The 16,351-nt window shown below is 39.5% G+C and overlaps 1 protein-coding gene across 1 annotated transcript in view; it reads left to right on the top strand.

The window, feature by feature from the left end:
• The window catches only part of C8H1orf87 (chromosome 8 C1orf87 homolog), a 71,455-nt gene extending 55,363 nt beyond the window's left edge, over nt 1-16,092 (top strand). The window contains exons 8-11 of the mRNA XM_069478009.1: nt 995-1,059; nt 7,909-7,988; nt 11,269-11,476; nt 15,932-16,092. Of these exons, the coding sequence (XP_069334110.1) occupies nt 995-1,059; nt 7,909-7,988; nt 11,269-11,476; nt 15,932-16,092 (514 nt within the window). The remainder of the gene's footprint in view (nt 1-994; nt 1,060-7,908; nt 7,989-11,268; nt 11,477-15,931) is intronic.
• The last annotated feature ends 259 nt before the right edge of the window (nt 16,093-16,351 follow it).

Genomic DNA, 16,351 nt, shown 5'->3' with positions numbered 1-16,351 from the left:
AGAAGAAGAAAGAGAAGAAGGGAGAGCAGAAGGAGGGGGAGACAGATGGATTGGGCTTAATTAGACAAGGTGGGCCACAACATTGGCTAGGGCCGCGTATGGGACTTTTAGGAACAGTGTGAATGTACCTTTTAGGTACAGCCTCATTCACACTGTATCTGAAAGGAAACGGGCAGCTATTATCCCAGAGAAGATCATATTTATGTATAAATGGAGGGTGGATGCTGGGCAAGCAGATATAAATGATTTTCACTACCAAAGTTTTGCTAAAGTACTTTTAAGCTTTAAATGACTATCTGCTCGTCACATGCAGACATATTGCTCAAGACAATTTCTGCCTGGGCAATTCACTAAACTCACTAGCACTCAGCACCCATACCTATTGCCTTCTGTGTTCTTTTCTGTGCTGCAATCCTTCCCATACTTGTGAAGGCTAAAAACATTTCTGAAACCCCCTTGACACTATGCTCTAGAACTGATTTAAGCCCTATCAGTGAGATGCCATTGCATGAGATTTGACAGGCAGAAGCAGGGGTGGGAGGACACTGGCACAGAGACAGTTTGTTTATTTATTTTCCTATAGCAGTAGCAACTTCAGAAACTGGTAAGCATTAGTTTTTCCCATGGCCAGAAAGTGCTTTGTCCTGTCTTGCCAAATTTCATGACTAGGGGCAACTGAGACATCAGCCGATTTTCCTATAGTTCCCTGATCTCTGGACCACATCTGTTGAAGCCTGACCCTAAGCATAGCAGCACATCCCCACCTCCATTCCAATAGCCTTGCAATAATTTTGTGTGTACCTAATTCCTTATATCAAAGCCCTTTCTAATAAAGATATATAAAGTAGTTTTCATTTTCTGCATTGAACCCTGAATGCTATAGGTATCAAAAAAGCTTCTTTAATAATACTACCAATAAACTTACAGCTTCACTGAACATTCTTTCAGGGCAATGATATTGATCACTAATATTATGTTTCTTTTTCTTGCACAGATGGCAGAATTTTGTTGAGATGCTGAGCAGAGCTTCTTCTGATTTGTTGGCTGATTTGCCTATAGGTAAGTTCCATTATTTTGTTGCTCCTGAGAGACCTCCCATTTCCCAGAGCTATTGTTGACTGTGCTGCTTAGCTTGAGTGGTTTGCTTTTTGGGTTTCATCTCATTCCTCCCAGAAATGTAAATGGCTCCCCGGTGAAGGGAAAACAGGAGTGAGGATCAGGATCGCCTTAATGGCTATTCTTTCAGGCCAGGAGGATCAAAGACGGCATAATTCCCCAAGTTTTCTTTTATCATGAGGCATTCTCTAATAGCAACCCTTTAAGATGAATGCAACACACTTACAGAATAAATTGGTATTGCTTATTAGAATTTCAGTTGCACAGTCCCTTAGATCTAGGAACCCCACAGCTAGGTATTTATTCTACTGACATTTCAACAACAACAACAAAAAAACATCAAAGAGGTATGTGTGTGTGTATATATATGTGTATATGTATATGTATATGTGCATGTGTGTGTGTATATATATATATGTTAAGTACAGCATTTTGGGGGAAATATTTTTTTAAATGGAAATAACAAAAAGATCTTTCATGGTCCATTTAATTAAATTAGAGTACAACCAATTGGTAAGACTATGCAGCTATAAAATAACATGGCTGGGCTACTAAGGAAGATTTCTAAAACATATTATTAAGTGCAATTTCACTTAGTAAAGATGAATTGGGCAAAATATTTGGCAATTAACAAGTTTTAAATATGACAGGTGAAAAATATGCGTTGATATTAATTTGCTGTTGTAGTTTTTCTATTTACTGTATCTATCAACCATTTACTGATCAGTCCTTGGTTCAAAATACAAGGTACTGAGTGTGTGTGTGTACGCGAATGTATGTGTGTTGGAGAATTGATATATCAGTCTATGTTCAAGTAGAAAAGCAGAAACCTTACTCAGTATTTCAAACAGAAGGAATTTACTATAGGGGATTGGTTATACAAGTATCAGCAGGCTGAAAGATCAAAGAGGGGATGGTAAGTGTTTTCATTTCCCAGGGCTGCCATAACAAATTACCACAATCTTTTTGGCTTAAAACAACAGAAATTTATTCTCTCACAGTTCTTCAGGCTAGAAATACGAAATCAAAGTGTCAACAGGGCTATTCTCCCTCTGAGTCTCTAGAAAAGAGTACTGCCTTGCTTTTTTCAACTTCTAGTAGCTCCAGGCCTCCCTTGGCCCGGTATTGCATAACTACTATTGTATAACTCCCATCTCTGCCTCCATCGTCACAAAGCCTTCTTCCTTCTATGTCTCCTTTGTGTCTCTGTATCCAAATATCCTTTTCTTTTCTCTTATAAAGATACCCATCATTGGATTTAGGGCTTACACTAATCTAGAATGACCTCATCTTAACTTGATTACATCTGAAAACACCTTGTTTTCAAATAATGTCAGAGTCACAGGTTACGGTGATTAAGAGCATATGCTTTGGGGGGACACTATCCAATCCACTACAGTGAAGTAATCCAGACATTAGTGACCGTAGGAAGCAGCTGCCATCCTTAAAGCTGAGGGAATGTAGAGAAAGCAGTCCTATCATAGAATCTAGGCAGAGCTAGAGCTACTACACAGCTGGTTCTAGGATCTCTAAGAAAATGCCAAGCAGCTGGAGAAAGGATTTCAGAGGGAACACCACACAGCTGGTTCTTGGAGCACAACATGGTCTGGGACTCAGACCTCTAAGAAGGTGGCTGTGCTTGAGCCTCTCATGGAGCACTGTGTGGCCAATGCTGAGACCACTGAAGGAATGTCATGTAGCTGTTCATCTGACCTTTGACATTTCACACGTGGCTAATGTTGAGAATGTTGAGAATGTTGAGCAACATTGTGCCAGTAGCTCTTTTCTGATTCTGGACAGATACTTGCTGTATCCTTACATGGTCTTTCCTCTGTGTGTGCATCCCTGGTGCTCTATGGGTTCAAACTTCTTCTTCTTATAAAGACACCAGTTAGATTGGAGTAGAGCCTACCCTAACAGCCTGATTTTAACTTAATCACTTCTTAAAGGCCCCATCTCCAAATATAGTCACATTTTGAGTACTAGGGTTTAGAGCTTCAACATATAAATTTAGGGGGAACAGAATTCAGCACATAGCACATGGCATAGCAGAAAAATATAGGTTGAAGTCTCCCTTTTGCAACTACATAACCACTAAATAGCAATTAAGTGATTATTTATAATGGTTATATTCAGACACTTATTTTACTTCTGACTGACTCATTTTTCTCATCTCTAAAATGGGCAAAAAAAAAGAAAGAAAGAAAGAAAAACCTGTCCTATTGATCTCATAGGGTGATTGTGAGTCTGACAAACAAAATAGGTAACATTTCACTAAGTTTTTCCAGACAGTATGGTACTCTCCAGAACGACAGAGTTTTGTGGTGGTATTGCTGTTGTTGCATTGTTGTCGTGACAGCCTAATGCTTACTGAGAAAGCTAATGTCTTAGTCTCTTCCCATTTCTGCACTTCTGGATCTATGGTGATAAAAATGCCCCTATGCACTGAGTGAGCCATTTTATTTGCCTGCTCTTTAGCTCCACAGGTAAACGTTATAAAAGGGAAAGGGGAACATTATACAGAAACTAAAGAAAGCTACTCTGTAGCAGTGTGTAGAATTGTGAATTTTCACCTGTCTGGGACCCCTTTCCACTCAAGGGTACTACGACAGCCTGAAGAAAATGATTCATTTCATATATACTCCTTTATAATAAACTTTATTTCTTTTTAAATTACAAAAATCCTGTGAACTTGTTTTTTAATGTACATGTGATTTTCACATAAACACTTAGTATCTGTGACTTATACTAATGACAAGAATAGACTAGGTTCCAGCTGACCAAACCTCCTGGCAAGAACAACTAGAAGATTTAAAGAAATAGACTTAAAAATACAAAAACTAAATTTTAAAAACTCAATAGATAGGTTTAACAGAAGACTGGACCTAGCTGAAGAGAGGACTAGTGAACTGTAATATAGTTCAGTAGAAAACATCCAGATTGAAGCACGGATGAGAAATCAAGATGTAATATATTAAAAGTGTATAAGAGACACGGGGAAAGGTGACAACGTCCAAGGTACAAGTAACTAAAGTCACAGAAGAATAGGAGAAAGAGAATATTATTTGAAGCAATTATGACTGAGAAATTTCAAAAAGTGATGAAAGAAATCTAGCCACAGATCCAAGAAATAATGTGAACTCCCACTAAGATAAACACAAAAGAGCTTAAGCCCCTCCAAACATGATAAGGTCTAAAGTAGTATTTCATAAAAAGGAAGCATGACCCCAAATTTCAATTTCTTCACTGTGGAGCCTGTGAATGAGGAGAGGAAGAAGAAGAAGCAGAAAGTAAAGAGCAATCATGATAGGGAGAATCATCAGAGAAGGAATGAATGCTGGGAAGCAAAAAAGAGAAAGAAAAAAAAAACCCAACTTCAGTCACATGACATGGTTCATGGGGCTTTTTGGCTCTGTGAACATTCAACCCACTTCTCTTTCCTTTCCATTCTGCCTCATTGAGGCTCTCCTCTTAGCCGGAATGCACCAGACACTCCTACCTCATGGCCATTGCCGTTGCTGTAACATTTTTCTTGAATGCCCTTGCCCTGTATATTTTCATGACTCGCTCCTTTGTTTCTCCTCCACACTTGGTTCTATTTTAATGTCACTTCTTCAAAGAGACCTTTGGTGAATTTCCTATCCATAATGGGTTTTAGTTGTGTTTAAGCTTATCGATACCTGGCATTATTTTATGCACCTCTGTTTGCTCTCACCACTAGCATGCACACTCCATGAGAAGAAAGATTCTGTCTTGTTCATTGTTGTATCACACTGCCTAGGACAGTGCCTAGCATATAGTATGCACCTCCCAGATATGTGTTAAATGAATGAAAGAGTTAGAATCACAGACCTAACTCTACCTCTATTATCTTAAGCACATAACTGAAACTTCCATTGCCTCAGTTTCCTCATCTGTCAAATGAGGAAAACTACCTTACAGGGTTATTTTTTAGATTATGTGGAAACATCTTCCATTTACAGATATTTGACATATTTTATTAATAATTTCCTTCTCACAAAAGCTTCATTTGGTAGGTCCAGTGAGGCCAGAAGCTTTTATTTAAATCAGTTGTTCTCTACCCAGTTTCTCTTTAGAATCACCTAGGTAATTTTTTTTAAAAGTCTGAGCTGGGTTCTCTCCCCCTGAGATTCTGATTTAATTGGTCTAGTGTGACACCTGAGCATTGGTAATTTTTAAAGCTGCACAGGTGGGTCTAATGTGCAGCCAGTGATTTCAAGACCACTGATTTCAAGTCATTAGTGGGAGCAGACAGGAGGGCTGGCTGTGGAACTCTCAGAATCCACTGGAAGCCCTGTAAAACCTGGCCCTTCCCACACCTGGAAATCTCTAGAAGCCAGCTTGGCTTATTTCCTCCAGTACAAATCTTCAACTGGCAGACTAGACAGATGGTTATTATTCATCCTTCTTGCTGTGTTAGAAAGAAAAAAAAATGAGCTCTGCCTCAGGTTTTTCAAACAATTTTTACATGTGCAAACCATTACCTTTTTATATGCTATTAGGTATTAGGAAGGAGAAAGAGAAGCTTAAAAGAGACCTAGCGAACTAGCAGATATTTTCTCCTAATGTAACTTTTAGAAGTGCAGACAGTAGAAAGTAACTAGGTCTGGTTCTAGATCTTATTCTTAAAAAGATAATACATTGAACAGTGCCTGGAAGAAAAATGCCTGGCACATCCTAATTAACATTAGATCCTCTTCTCTAGGGAAACTAGATTTGCTTAAGGTGAAATAATAATAATAACACAACAAAAAATAATAATATCTTGTATTGAACATCTTCCATATGTTAAGTATTTTATGTAGGTAATTTTTTTTATCTCCACAATATTACAGCAAACTGCTGTAATTTGACAAATGAAAGAATTAGGATCCAAAAGCTTACAGCTGGTAAAGGGAAGCATCAGGGTTAGCCTTCAGGGCGGATACCAAAGTTCATCTTCCTCCCCTTTTTCCATATACTTCTAGAATCCCTTCAACTGGAGAATTCTATTATTGAGAGTAATTTGAATCTTTTTCCCCCTGCAATAAACAGAAAGCTTTTCTTTTCAAACTGAGTGAAATAAGCCAGGGCCAATGCTACTAGGTGATGATGAGTTCTCAAGACAGCTTAAATGTTCAGCTGATCAAATAAGATCTGCCCTAAAGAGGCTGCCCTTACTGGCTGCCATCATGATCCTCATTAAGCATCTATTAAGGTTTACACTATATAGCATCTGGGGTAAGTTTGAGAGTATAAAGAAATGCATAGAAAAATCTCTCCTCTCCAAGGATTGGAAAAGGAATCGGAGAAATGGAACTGTGTATTCAGTGACTTTATTTTCCAAACTCCAAATTAGGGTATATCATCATTCATTCATTCAACAAGCATGCTTTGAGCACTCATCCTAAAGCTGAGTTCCAGCGCTTCAGAAAAGATTAGGAAATCACACTGTCTTCTCCATCAGGAAACTGAGGGAGAAGATGCATAATAATTCATAGGTGCAATGTTAAAAAGTCTGTCCAATTAAAGGTGTTTAAATCTGATATGTGACTTTATGAAAAAATCCTTAGCTAAATAACACTGTTAACATTTATTGAGCATTTTCTATGTTCCAGGTACTTGCTTTGCACTTTTTAATCCATTAATTCTCATAATGGCCTATGGGTTTTATTATCCCCATTTTACAGAAGAGCAAACTGAGACACGGAGAGGACAAGTAAATTGCCCAAGGTCATGCGACTAATAAAGGAGTCAGGATTCGAATCCAAGGCATCTGGTTTCCCAGTCTATACTCTCAACCACTCTGTTATCCAGGCTTCCTTTACCTTTTTAAAAAAAAAAATCATTGATTGAATAACTTTTATTAAAAATAGTGAGACCCAACTTAGAAATAATATATATTTGTTAATGGCATATTTGAATTATGCACCGAATATTGAAGCTGAGGCTCCCAGAAATCTGGGCTATGTGGTTGTCACACGGACTTGCAAAATAAATAAATAAGTCACCAAGTCATAGGAAGGGTGCTAAGGATGATACCAACCTTAGAGGACTTCAGCAGGTCTTCATGTCTTTTTCCTGCATCCTAAGGAAATCTCTTCTATTCATGATGGCAGCAGCCTGCGGCAAGTAGTACCTGGACAGTAGAATCCCCTGGGTTAGGGATGACGCTGTTCAAACCTCTTTCCATACAGGAAAGGAGCAAGGAAGGAGGAAGAGAAAGGCTGCACCTGATCCTTCAGGCACACACCTGCATGGAGGGAGGGGCAGAGCTTCTTAACAAGCAGGGCCATGGGAAGAGGCTGCTTCCCACTCTCTTAGCTATAAAAGGCTTTCTGATTCAGGGCCTTCCTGCAGGCTGTTGTCTCTGCTTATCTACAGTTCTCTGCTCCATGAGCATCACCAACATCATCTTTCCTGAATAAATCCTATGCATTCTTCAGGTGCCAATTTGTGTCACTTTCTCCAAGAAGCTGTTCCTACATCCCACCACTCCTACCCCTGCCCCGAAATAAGTTTAAATACTTTCCTATCTCCATGTTTTCTTTTGTAGTATTTACAGCAGCTTGTAATTAAATACTAGTTTTGAGTAATTAGCATCATCTATCTCCCCAATCTAAGGTCCACCAGGGTGGGAACCAGGTGTTTCTTATTTATCTGTGTGTCCCCATTACTGAACACAGCACCAGCCACACAGCAGAGCCTCAGTGTTTTCTTCACCTGGTGTATATGTGTGTGTTAAACAAAGAAACTGAACTAAACCCTTCCATTTCTTTCTTTCTCATTCAGGGAAGAATGAAAAGGAAGCCCCTGCCACTCTAGTGGAGCCTAAAGTCCCTGAGACGTCTCAAAGCAACACTGAACATATGGTATGCACCTGAGGTATACAGAGTTTGGGGAAGGTTTTCACAGATCCTTGGCCTTCTCTTCTCTGATGCTGGGTGGGGCCCTCCCCTGTGGGTTTTTGATTTCCACCCAACCCCTTGATGTCAGACTGTCTTTAACTTTGAGACGCTCCTCAGGCAGAGAAGGGAGGCCAAAGAACTCCCAGAGTGTGGGTTGGTTCTTGTCCTACCTGGTATGCAAAACCTCTTGCCATCGCTTGGTGGTGGGCTTGCCAACTGCCCCAAGAAATTGGACTTGTAGCATGTGTATGGGTGTCCTTCCAAAGCTTGTGACCTATCCACCAACTGCCATCAAAATAAAGGTGGTTAGGAGACCTATTTTAACATCTTAATTCTGGCTTCCAGAAACTGAGAATGACCTTTTCCCCAGACATCACATTTTAAAATGTAATAGGCTCTCTGAGTAAAAAAAAAGGAAAATCTGGCAAGCAGTTAAAATGCGTTTTAATATTCCCAGCATTTAGCCAGGAAAAGTTATAGACAGAATTGAAAAACAGCCTGAGTTTTTCTGTTGTTGTTGTTTTTTAAATGCCCAGATTAGAACATAATTCATCTTAAAATGATGGGAGGCCTCTTCATGCACTTCACACGTTGAAATATTTTAGAAAATAGTATCCATTTTGGCAAGCCTCTTGCCATGCAAGAAACAACAGCAAATGCTTTTCTCCGTGAGTGTTAAGTCTGTTGTGAATAAGATTATAAAAAATATACTTGCTCTTTTATTTTGCCTCTTGTTTAGGGATTTTATTGCATCTCTGAGATAAGTGATTCTTCTCACATTCCTGTATAAACAGAATTCATTGTCCCACTTTTTAGAAGGAGAAATTGAAGCAGAAGGTTGGGAAAGCAATTTTCCTATTGTCTCAGAGAAAATCATGTATTCACTCATTCACTTATTCAACCACTAAGCATGTCTTGGGAACCTACTGTGTGCCAGTCACTAACCAGACTCCAAGCATACAAAAATAACTATCTCACAGGCTCAGCCTCCGAGGAGATACTCAGACAAATCCAATATCCAGTGATAAATGCTGTGATGGGTAAAGAGGCTACAAAGAATCACTTCTCGCCCAGTCCAGGGCTCTCAGGAAAGGCTTCCCACAAGAAGGAGACTATGAACTGGGTCTTGAAGAATGAGTAGGAAGCTAAACAATCAAGGCATAGGTGGCAAGAAGGGTTTTTGTAACAGAGGTAATAGCATTATAAAGGCATAAAGCAGCTTCACTTTTTCAGGTTTTATGTGCATGGAGAAAAAGATGTAGGATTAAAAGAAGATAATCTGGAGACAGAAGCAAGAGCAGGCACATAAATGTTTTTGTGTGACAAGCAAGAAGTTTGAACTTCATCCTGACACAGTGGGACCAAAACAGTATAGGGTGTGTTTTACTTTATTAGAAACTTAGCCTAATTCAGGTCCATACAAATATCCCCTTTCCCTTATCTTTAATAGCCAAAGAGAGTGCTGAACTAACTATCTGAAGATATATACACTTATTTATTAATAAAATTAATTTCTCAGATCCAAGGGCAATTTTGATCTCTCTAAAATTATCCACCAAAATGTACGCAATGTGCATTAGCCTGGGCAGATTTTCTAAAGCTTTAATCAGACTTCTAAAGTGGCTCAAAGCTCTAAAAAAATATATAAGAATCACTATTCTAATTTACTATTTAGAAACTTTCTACTTTTCCCCAAATTTATTTTATCGCAATACAATTCCTTTTATCTGAATCCCTTAAAACTCACTGGTTATTTGTCATCCATGTGGCTACAATTTCATATAGCATTCTATTATTTCAAACAAAAGAATTCTTTAAATTCCCCAGAAGCAGCTTAATCCATTTGTTAACCAACTCAGAACTTGGCTTCTTATTGCACTTACTATTCTTTAGGGCTCTGGGATTTTCACAGCTTATATGTGAGAAGTTTGAGACAAAGGTACAAAATTGGAAAAATTCAGACATTTGAAAGTTGGAGGAGCACAGATGGTATACAAAAGTTAGAGGCATAATTTTATGGTGAATTAGTTAGGAATATTTAGATTGCAATGAACAGAACCAACTCTCCTAGCTTAATTTACGAGAAGAATAGAGAAGCATAGTGTGCTACCTAAGGGCAGACGAGCAACAATGAACTAAAACGGGAGACTCTAACACCATCAAGACTTCCTAAATCTTTTCTCTCTGTTGTCAACTGCACTCTTTCTCTCTCTCTGTCTCTCTCTCTACAGACCAGCTTTTCCTCATTTCCAGTACATAGAGTGGAAAGCTTGCTGGAGTTCCAACTTCTCACACAGAATCATCTCCATTTGTCTCTCACAAATAGTTCCAAAATTCCTGGACAACGGGATTATTGGCCCATTTGCATTAGATGCCCAGTCCTGAACTATGCAAATAGAACATGGCGGTTCTCTCTATAACCACATATATGGGCAGGAGGGGCAATCCCTGGAAAATTAGGGCTGGGGAGATCAAATAGCAGTCGCTCACTCTCTCCACATGGTACATGGCAGGATGCCTTGCATGGCACTGCTGGGACTCATTTGTCTATTTTATTCTAAAAATATCTCTATTTTACACTGGCCATGAGGTTAGCATATCAAGATGAGCTAGATATAACCTCTATGTCCTACTTCTAGTCTTGGGTCTACCATGAGGTCTGTGTGATCTTAGTGAATCACTCACATTTGGGGGGAGGGGTCAGGGGGAGGCTCAGCTTCCTCTGTTAAATGCACAGAACAGGCAGACTAGAAGTGCTTTAACAGCCTTTAAGATGGGCCCACAGGACTAAAATAACATCACTATTGTTTCAATCACTCTTTTGTCAAAAACCTCACACTCATGATCCAGAGGTTTTCCTACCAAGTGACGAGCATTGGAGGAAGCCCATTCCCCACAGATCACACTAGCATTAACACAAAACAGAGTAGAACATCATGAAAAGTCCCACGCAATTACAAAATCTTTTGCTTTGTGCAAGTCAGAAATGAAAACTGAATAAAAGTCATGATGTCACCCTTCTCTTAATAACAACAACAAAAAAATCTTAACATGTTTCTATCCAGCAAGATTTGGCAGATACGGTCCTATGGCACTGAGGATTTGAAACTCATCCTCCTAGCTTTCCAAAGCCATACCTTGCAATAAATCTTGCTAGTTGTGTGGCCTCATCTTTGGCCAAGAGATTGGAGAAGCTCTGGGTGGTGAATGTGTTGCCAGAGAAATGTTTCTGTTGTTTTGGTAGAAAACTCCAGAAGAGGGGCTGCAGCCAGAAAACCCTCCTGCTGAAACTTTAGCCCCAAAAGATCCTCCAGGCTCCTTGAAGATCAGGCCTACCTCCCAGCCTTTCATGAGTCCAGCCATGAAGAATGAGTCTGAAGACAGTGAGACGTGGATAGACAGGTTCAGGAAGCTGGAAAATGCCCTCTACCTGTGTGATCTGAGTAACACAGGTGAGGTATGAAGTTTAAAGGTCACATACTTTTCTATTTGTGTCCAAGTCTAAAAGTAGGCACTTCGTTTTCTTTCACTTCTTGAATAAATACTACAATTTTTGTATAAACCATGTGGCTGGCACTGTGCTAAGCACAATCAGGAAATACAAAAATAAATCAGACATGCATTCCCTACCAGGTTGCTTATAATCTCCTTAGGTCCCCAATTCTTCCTCCACTCTGTTACCAAAAGTCTAACCCAAACCCAATTTCATAATTCCCCTGATTAAAATACTTGGGGGGCTCTTGACTGCTAACAGGATGAAGTCTAAACTCCTTAGCAAGGTAAAAATCTTGTCCCTTCCACCTGATGAATACCTTCTCCTACCATTGCTATTCTCTCTGCATGTCCTACCCACTCATAACGAATAACTTGCCTTTCCTCAAACACGCCTTGCCTTCTAGTGTGCCTGTGCCTTTTCTAACCCCAGGCTTTCCATCTGAGCTGTCTGTCTCTCCTCTTCCTACCCCACCTCCTGCCAGGTCCCCATCTTGCCCACCTGACTCATTAATGCCTAAACATCTTTTACGTTAGAATTCAAACACTACTCTTCTGAGACTTTCCAAACAGATCTAGGCCAGCTTTCTTCTGGCCTCTCTGGTTCTTTAACATTCATTATCATATTTAATATATTGTATATTTTTATTTGGGGGCTTATTACTATCTCACCAGTAGACTGTATTCCTTTTTTATCCCTGGTGCCTTGCATAATTCTGTTCAATGTTTTTTGAGGGAACAAATAAATGAACCAATGTACATAAATAACTACATCCAAGACGGAAGCTGATAAATGCACTTAGAGTGTGCCTCTATGTAGGCATGCAGGGAAAGGAGAATTTCTTCCTGGTGAGGTGACCAGGGAAGGCTATGTTAATGTTAAATTGATCACTAAACATCAAGTGCAGTTTGGATTCAAAGGAATGAGATGGCGTTTTTTGGCAAAGGTGCAAACACTACGTGTGAAGCTCAATGCAAGGAGTTCGGTTTGGATAAGATATAGAGACTATCCAAAAGAATATGAAATGATAAAGATAGAAATATAGAATGGGAGCAGATATTGAAAGGTTTTAAATGCCAGTCCAAGGAATTTGGACTTAATGCAAAGACAGTGAGTGGCACTAAGAGTTTCTAAGCAGAGGAGTGGTGTGATGAAGTTGCACTTCAGAAAGATCTTTGGTGGCTAAGTGCAGAATGAAGGAGAAAGTGAAATAAGAGAAAGCAGGGAGGAGGGAGAATGACGTCTACAACCAGATCAGAGACATGGAGAAAGGAAAAGAGGGAGCAGGTACAAAAAGTGAAGAGGACTGAACCTGTCCTAACTCACACAGTGTGGCTCGTGAAGAGTTAGTGCACACATTAGTACTCTCTAGAAGTAATCATGTAACAGTAGCAATGTCTGTCTTTTCATTCTCTTTGTGTGCTTTTGTTATCCTTTTTTTTTCTTTTGTTTGGAATTTCCAAAGCAACTTAATTGTAGACCACATGAAGTATAACTACCATGCAAAATCCAAGATAATTATACGAAAGGGGGGGGAGACCTGAAAACATTAAGTGAATGATTAATCTAGATGAATTATAAAGTTATTTAAATTTAAAATCTGTTATGAGCCTAGCACTGGGTTAGAGGCTGGACCAGTAGAAAAACCAGAAAGGATGAAACATGGTCTCTCTGGCCTCAAGGAACTTACTTTTAAGTAAGACACAGAGACTGGTGAGAATTCAATGCCAGTTTAAAAAACATTAAAAGACAGTGTGTAGTAAAGTATTATCATTGAAGGCACAAATGAGAGTTAAAGAGTCAAAAGGAAAGAGAGAAGATATGAAAGGAAGCTCACCTTCTAATGTGAGCTGTGGTACCCAGAGTGGGCTCCATGGGACGGAGAGAGCTTAAACTGAGACTTGAGGCCAGGTAGACTTTGGATAGTTTGAAACCATATTCTGCAAGAGTTAGAAGGTGAGAATGAGTATGATGCAGAAGACAGACAGCAAGACAGGCCTGGAGGTCCAAGTTGGGTGTGTGATAAAGTTGGACCCTGCTGTGAATCCTGGGGGCTAGAATGAGGCTTCATTCTCTGCCCAGTATTCACCAAAGTTTCATCCAGAAGACAAGATAGCGAAAGCTGAGATGGATTATTTAGGGAGGATACTGGGGAAAGGGAAATTAACAGGTTATTGAAATAACCCTGAGTCTAGGTGTTTGTACCAGGACCGTGAGAGTGATGGTGGGGTGACAAACAGAAACAAAGCAAAATTAAGAACACCAAGAAAAGACATTTTTAAAGACACATACCGAGCTTTGATGATAAATGGATGGATCATAAACTTAGTGGCTAAGAGATTCCCCAAGGACTGGGACCTTTCTCATACTTCTGAACTGTTCTGAGTCAAAACAGAGTTTGTTGATTTTGGAGGCAGATTCTGACGGATCTGAAATGCCTTTCTCATGGCCTCTTCACTATTTATGTCTGTTTTCTCTGTTTCTATGAAATTCATTCGTTCCTCAACAGCCAAGGAATGTGTCAGCCAGATCTGAAAACATCTACAACTGTCTTTAATGAGGAAAGAGACTAACTGAGGTCACTGGGTTGGTTTATTAACCACAGTATTTAGCAGACCACCACGGCCCCATTCTAGATGCTGAGCAGATGATACCTACTTTGCCCACGGATGAATCACTGTTCTTTATGATGTGCGAGGAAATATGTAGGCCAGGGCGTTCTTCATCCAGGATGAGGGCAGACCATCCATCATCAAATCAGCATTTCTGGGAACCCAGTGTGCTTATTTTCTAATGGGGGTTGTCAAGAAAATAGCCTTGAGGAGAAGGGAGAAGGAATAATCATGAATAACTGGTCATGTTTTCTAAAGACAAAAGTGTAGTTGAGATAAATGTCTGGGCAAATGATGCATTTGGAATTTTCCCAGTGAACTAAAAGCTAAATAGAAAATATTTTAGAGTTCAAGGAGGCAGACTGCAATGAGAGCCTTAAAGGACACTCTCGGTACAGGCCTAGACTCCACGGACACTGCATTGCTAAATTGTCACGTCAACCACGTGTGGAAGGGATTGGTATCCTTATTTACAGAAAGGAAAGCCAGGCTCAAAGTGATAAAATGATAGCCAGTAGGAAGTTAAGCCATAATTCAAACCCAGCTCTATCTGACTTCCCACCACACCAAGTCTTACAACATACTAGAAAGAGCACAGGTTTTGCTTGTTTTGTTTTGTTTTTGAATCAGAAGATATCGATTCAAGTCCAGACTCCACCAATTACTGATCCCTAAAAGCCAGTCACTCACATTCTCTGAGCCTATTGCCTCGTTTATAAAACAAGACTGATAGTAATAAAACATACCGCCCAGATGTGAAAAAGGATCTCATGAGGTAAGAGATTTGAAAGTTCTTCGTAACCCTGTAAAATGACATGGATGTTAAACAGGTTCTTATTATTTCATTCATTTTGGTTCTGGTTGGAGAAGACAGGCTTTCCAATGCTAAGATGGATTGTACGGCCTATTTTATGCAGCTGTTCTGGGCACCCCCTAATGACAGAGTAAATCGGACAGATACAAATTTCAGTCAGTGGACTTTTGTTTGACTCTAGGAATCCTCTATCAATGGCAAAGTTTAAAAGATAGAAAATACCACTGTGATTCCTACATGCATTAATATTCCTTTTAATTTTTAATTATGCACTAAATGGTATATATTTCAATAATTTCTAATTTATTAGACCACCCCCCCACTCTTGTTCATAGAAAAATTGTCTTCCATGAAACTGGTCCCTGGTGCCAAAAAGATTGGAGACTGCTGATTTAAAGTATATGGAAGGATATGCATAGATTATATGCAAATACTATGCCATTTTATATTAGAGACTTGAGCACCTATAGATTTTGGTATCCATGGGGGTCCTGGACTCAATCCCATGGATACCAAGGAAGGTCTATAAATACATTTCCAAAAATGCACTAAAAAAATCAGCTGTTTAAATGCTGCATGTTTAGGAACCTGTTTGGATACTTCAACAAGATAAAAAGAAGCTAGAACAATTAGGAATTACTTTTAGCAGGCACCCTAGCTGTTTCAAAAATTGGCCTTAAAAAGCTTTATAGCTACAAAGAACAAGTTTAATTTGCTTTAGAGTGTATCTATGGATTTGATTGCACTCCATCTCCCCATCTCATCCTCTCTCTCCTCTAATCAACTTCAAATTACTCCTGAAATCTATGACCCATATCCAGGACTGTAAAAAATTTTTTAAGGTGTCACCTGATTTTTAAGAAGGTTGAAGTTGCAAAATATTATCATAGCATTTAGTTTTTACCCAGAAGGCATTCAAGCTAACATAGTTTTCTCTGTTTTCCCCTTCCTCTTTAAAAAACCCTCCACCCACCCCATCCAATCACAGGAGTCCTGGAGAAGGAACGAGCTAGACGCCTCATTCACAACTACAATCTCATTTACAACCTGTCCCTGAGCCCTCGGAAAATCGACCAGGCCTTGCGGAGATTTCGTTCAGGAGAAAATATGCTTTTGGAGCCAGCACTGCAGTACTTAAAGGAGCTATGATAACAAGCCCATATTGTGAGAACAGATGTTTTCCCTTATCTCCCTTTTTACCCAGACACGTGTTTCTCCCCAGCCCGAGTGTAGTGGTGGAGGCATTGTCAGAGTTGAGGCCGCTGCAGCTATTGTAGATGCGTTGGATTTAGACCTGGTTTCTGGCCATAATGCTTGCTCATAAGTAGCGCAAAATGATCAGAGAAAACTAGGTTTTCTCTTCTTTTGTGGCAAAAACTCCCTTTATTCTAATAAAGCTTATTATTAA

The sequence above is a fragment of the Eulemur rufifrons genome, chromosome 8, assembly GCF_041146395.1.
Source record: "Eulemur rufifrons isolate Redbay chromosome 8, OSU_ERuf_1, whole genome shotgun sequence".
NCBI classification, from domain to species: domain Eukaryota; kingdom Metazoa; phylum Chordata; class Mammalia; order Primates; family Lemuridae; genus Eulemur; species Eulemur rufifrons.
This window is presented reverse-complemented; position numbering and strand designations above follow the sequence as displayed.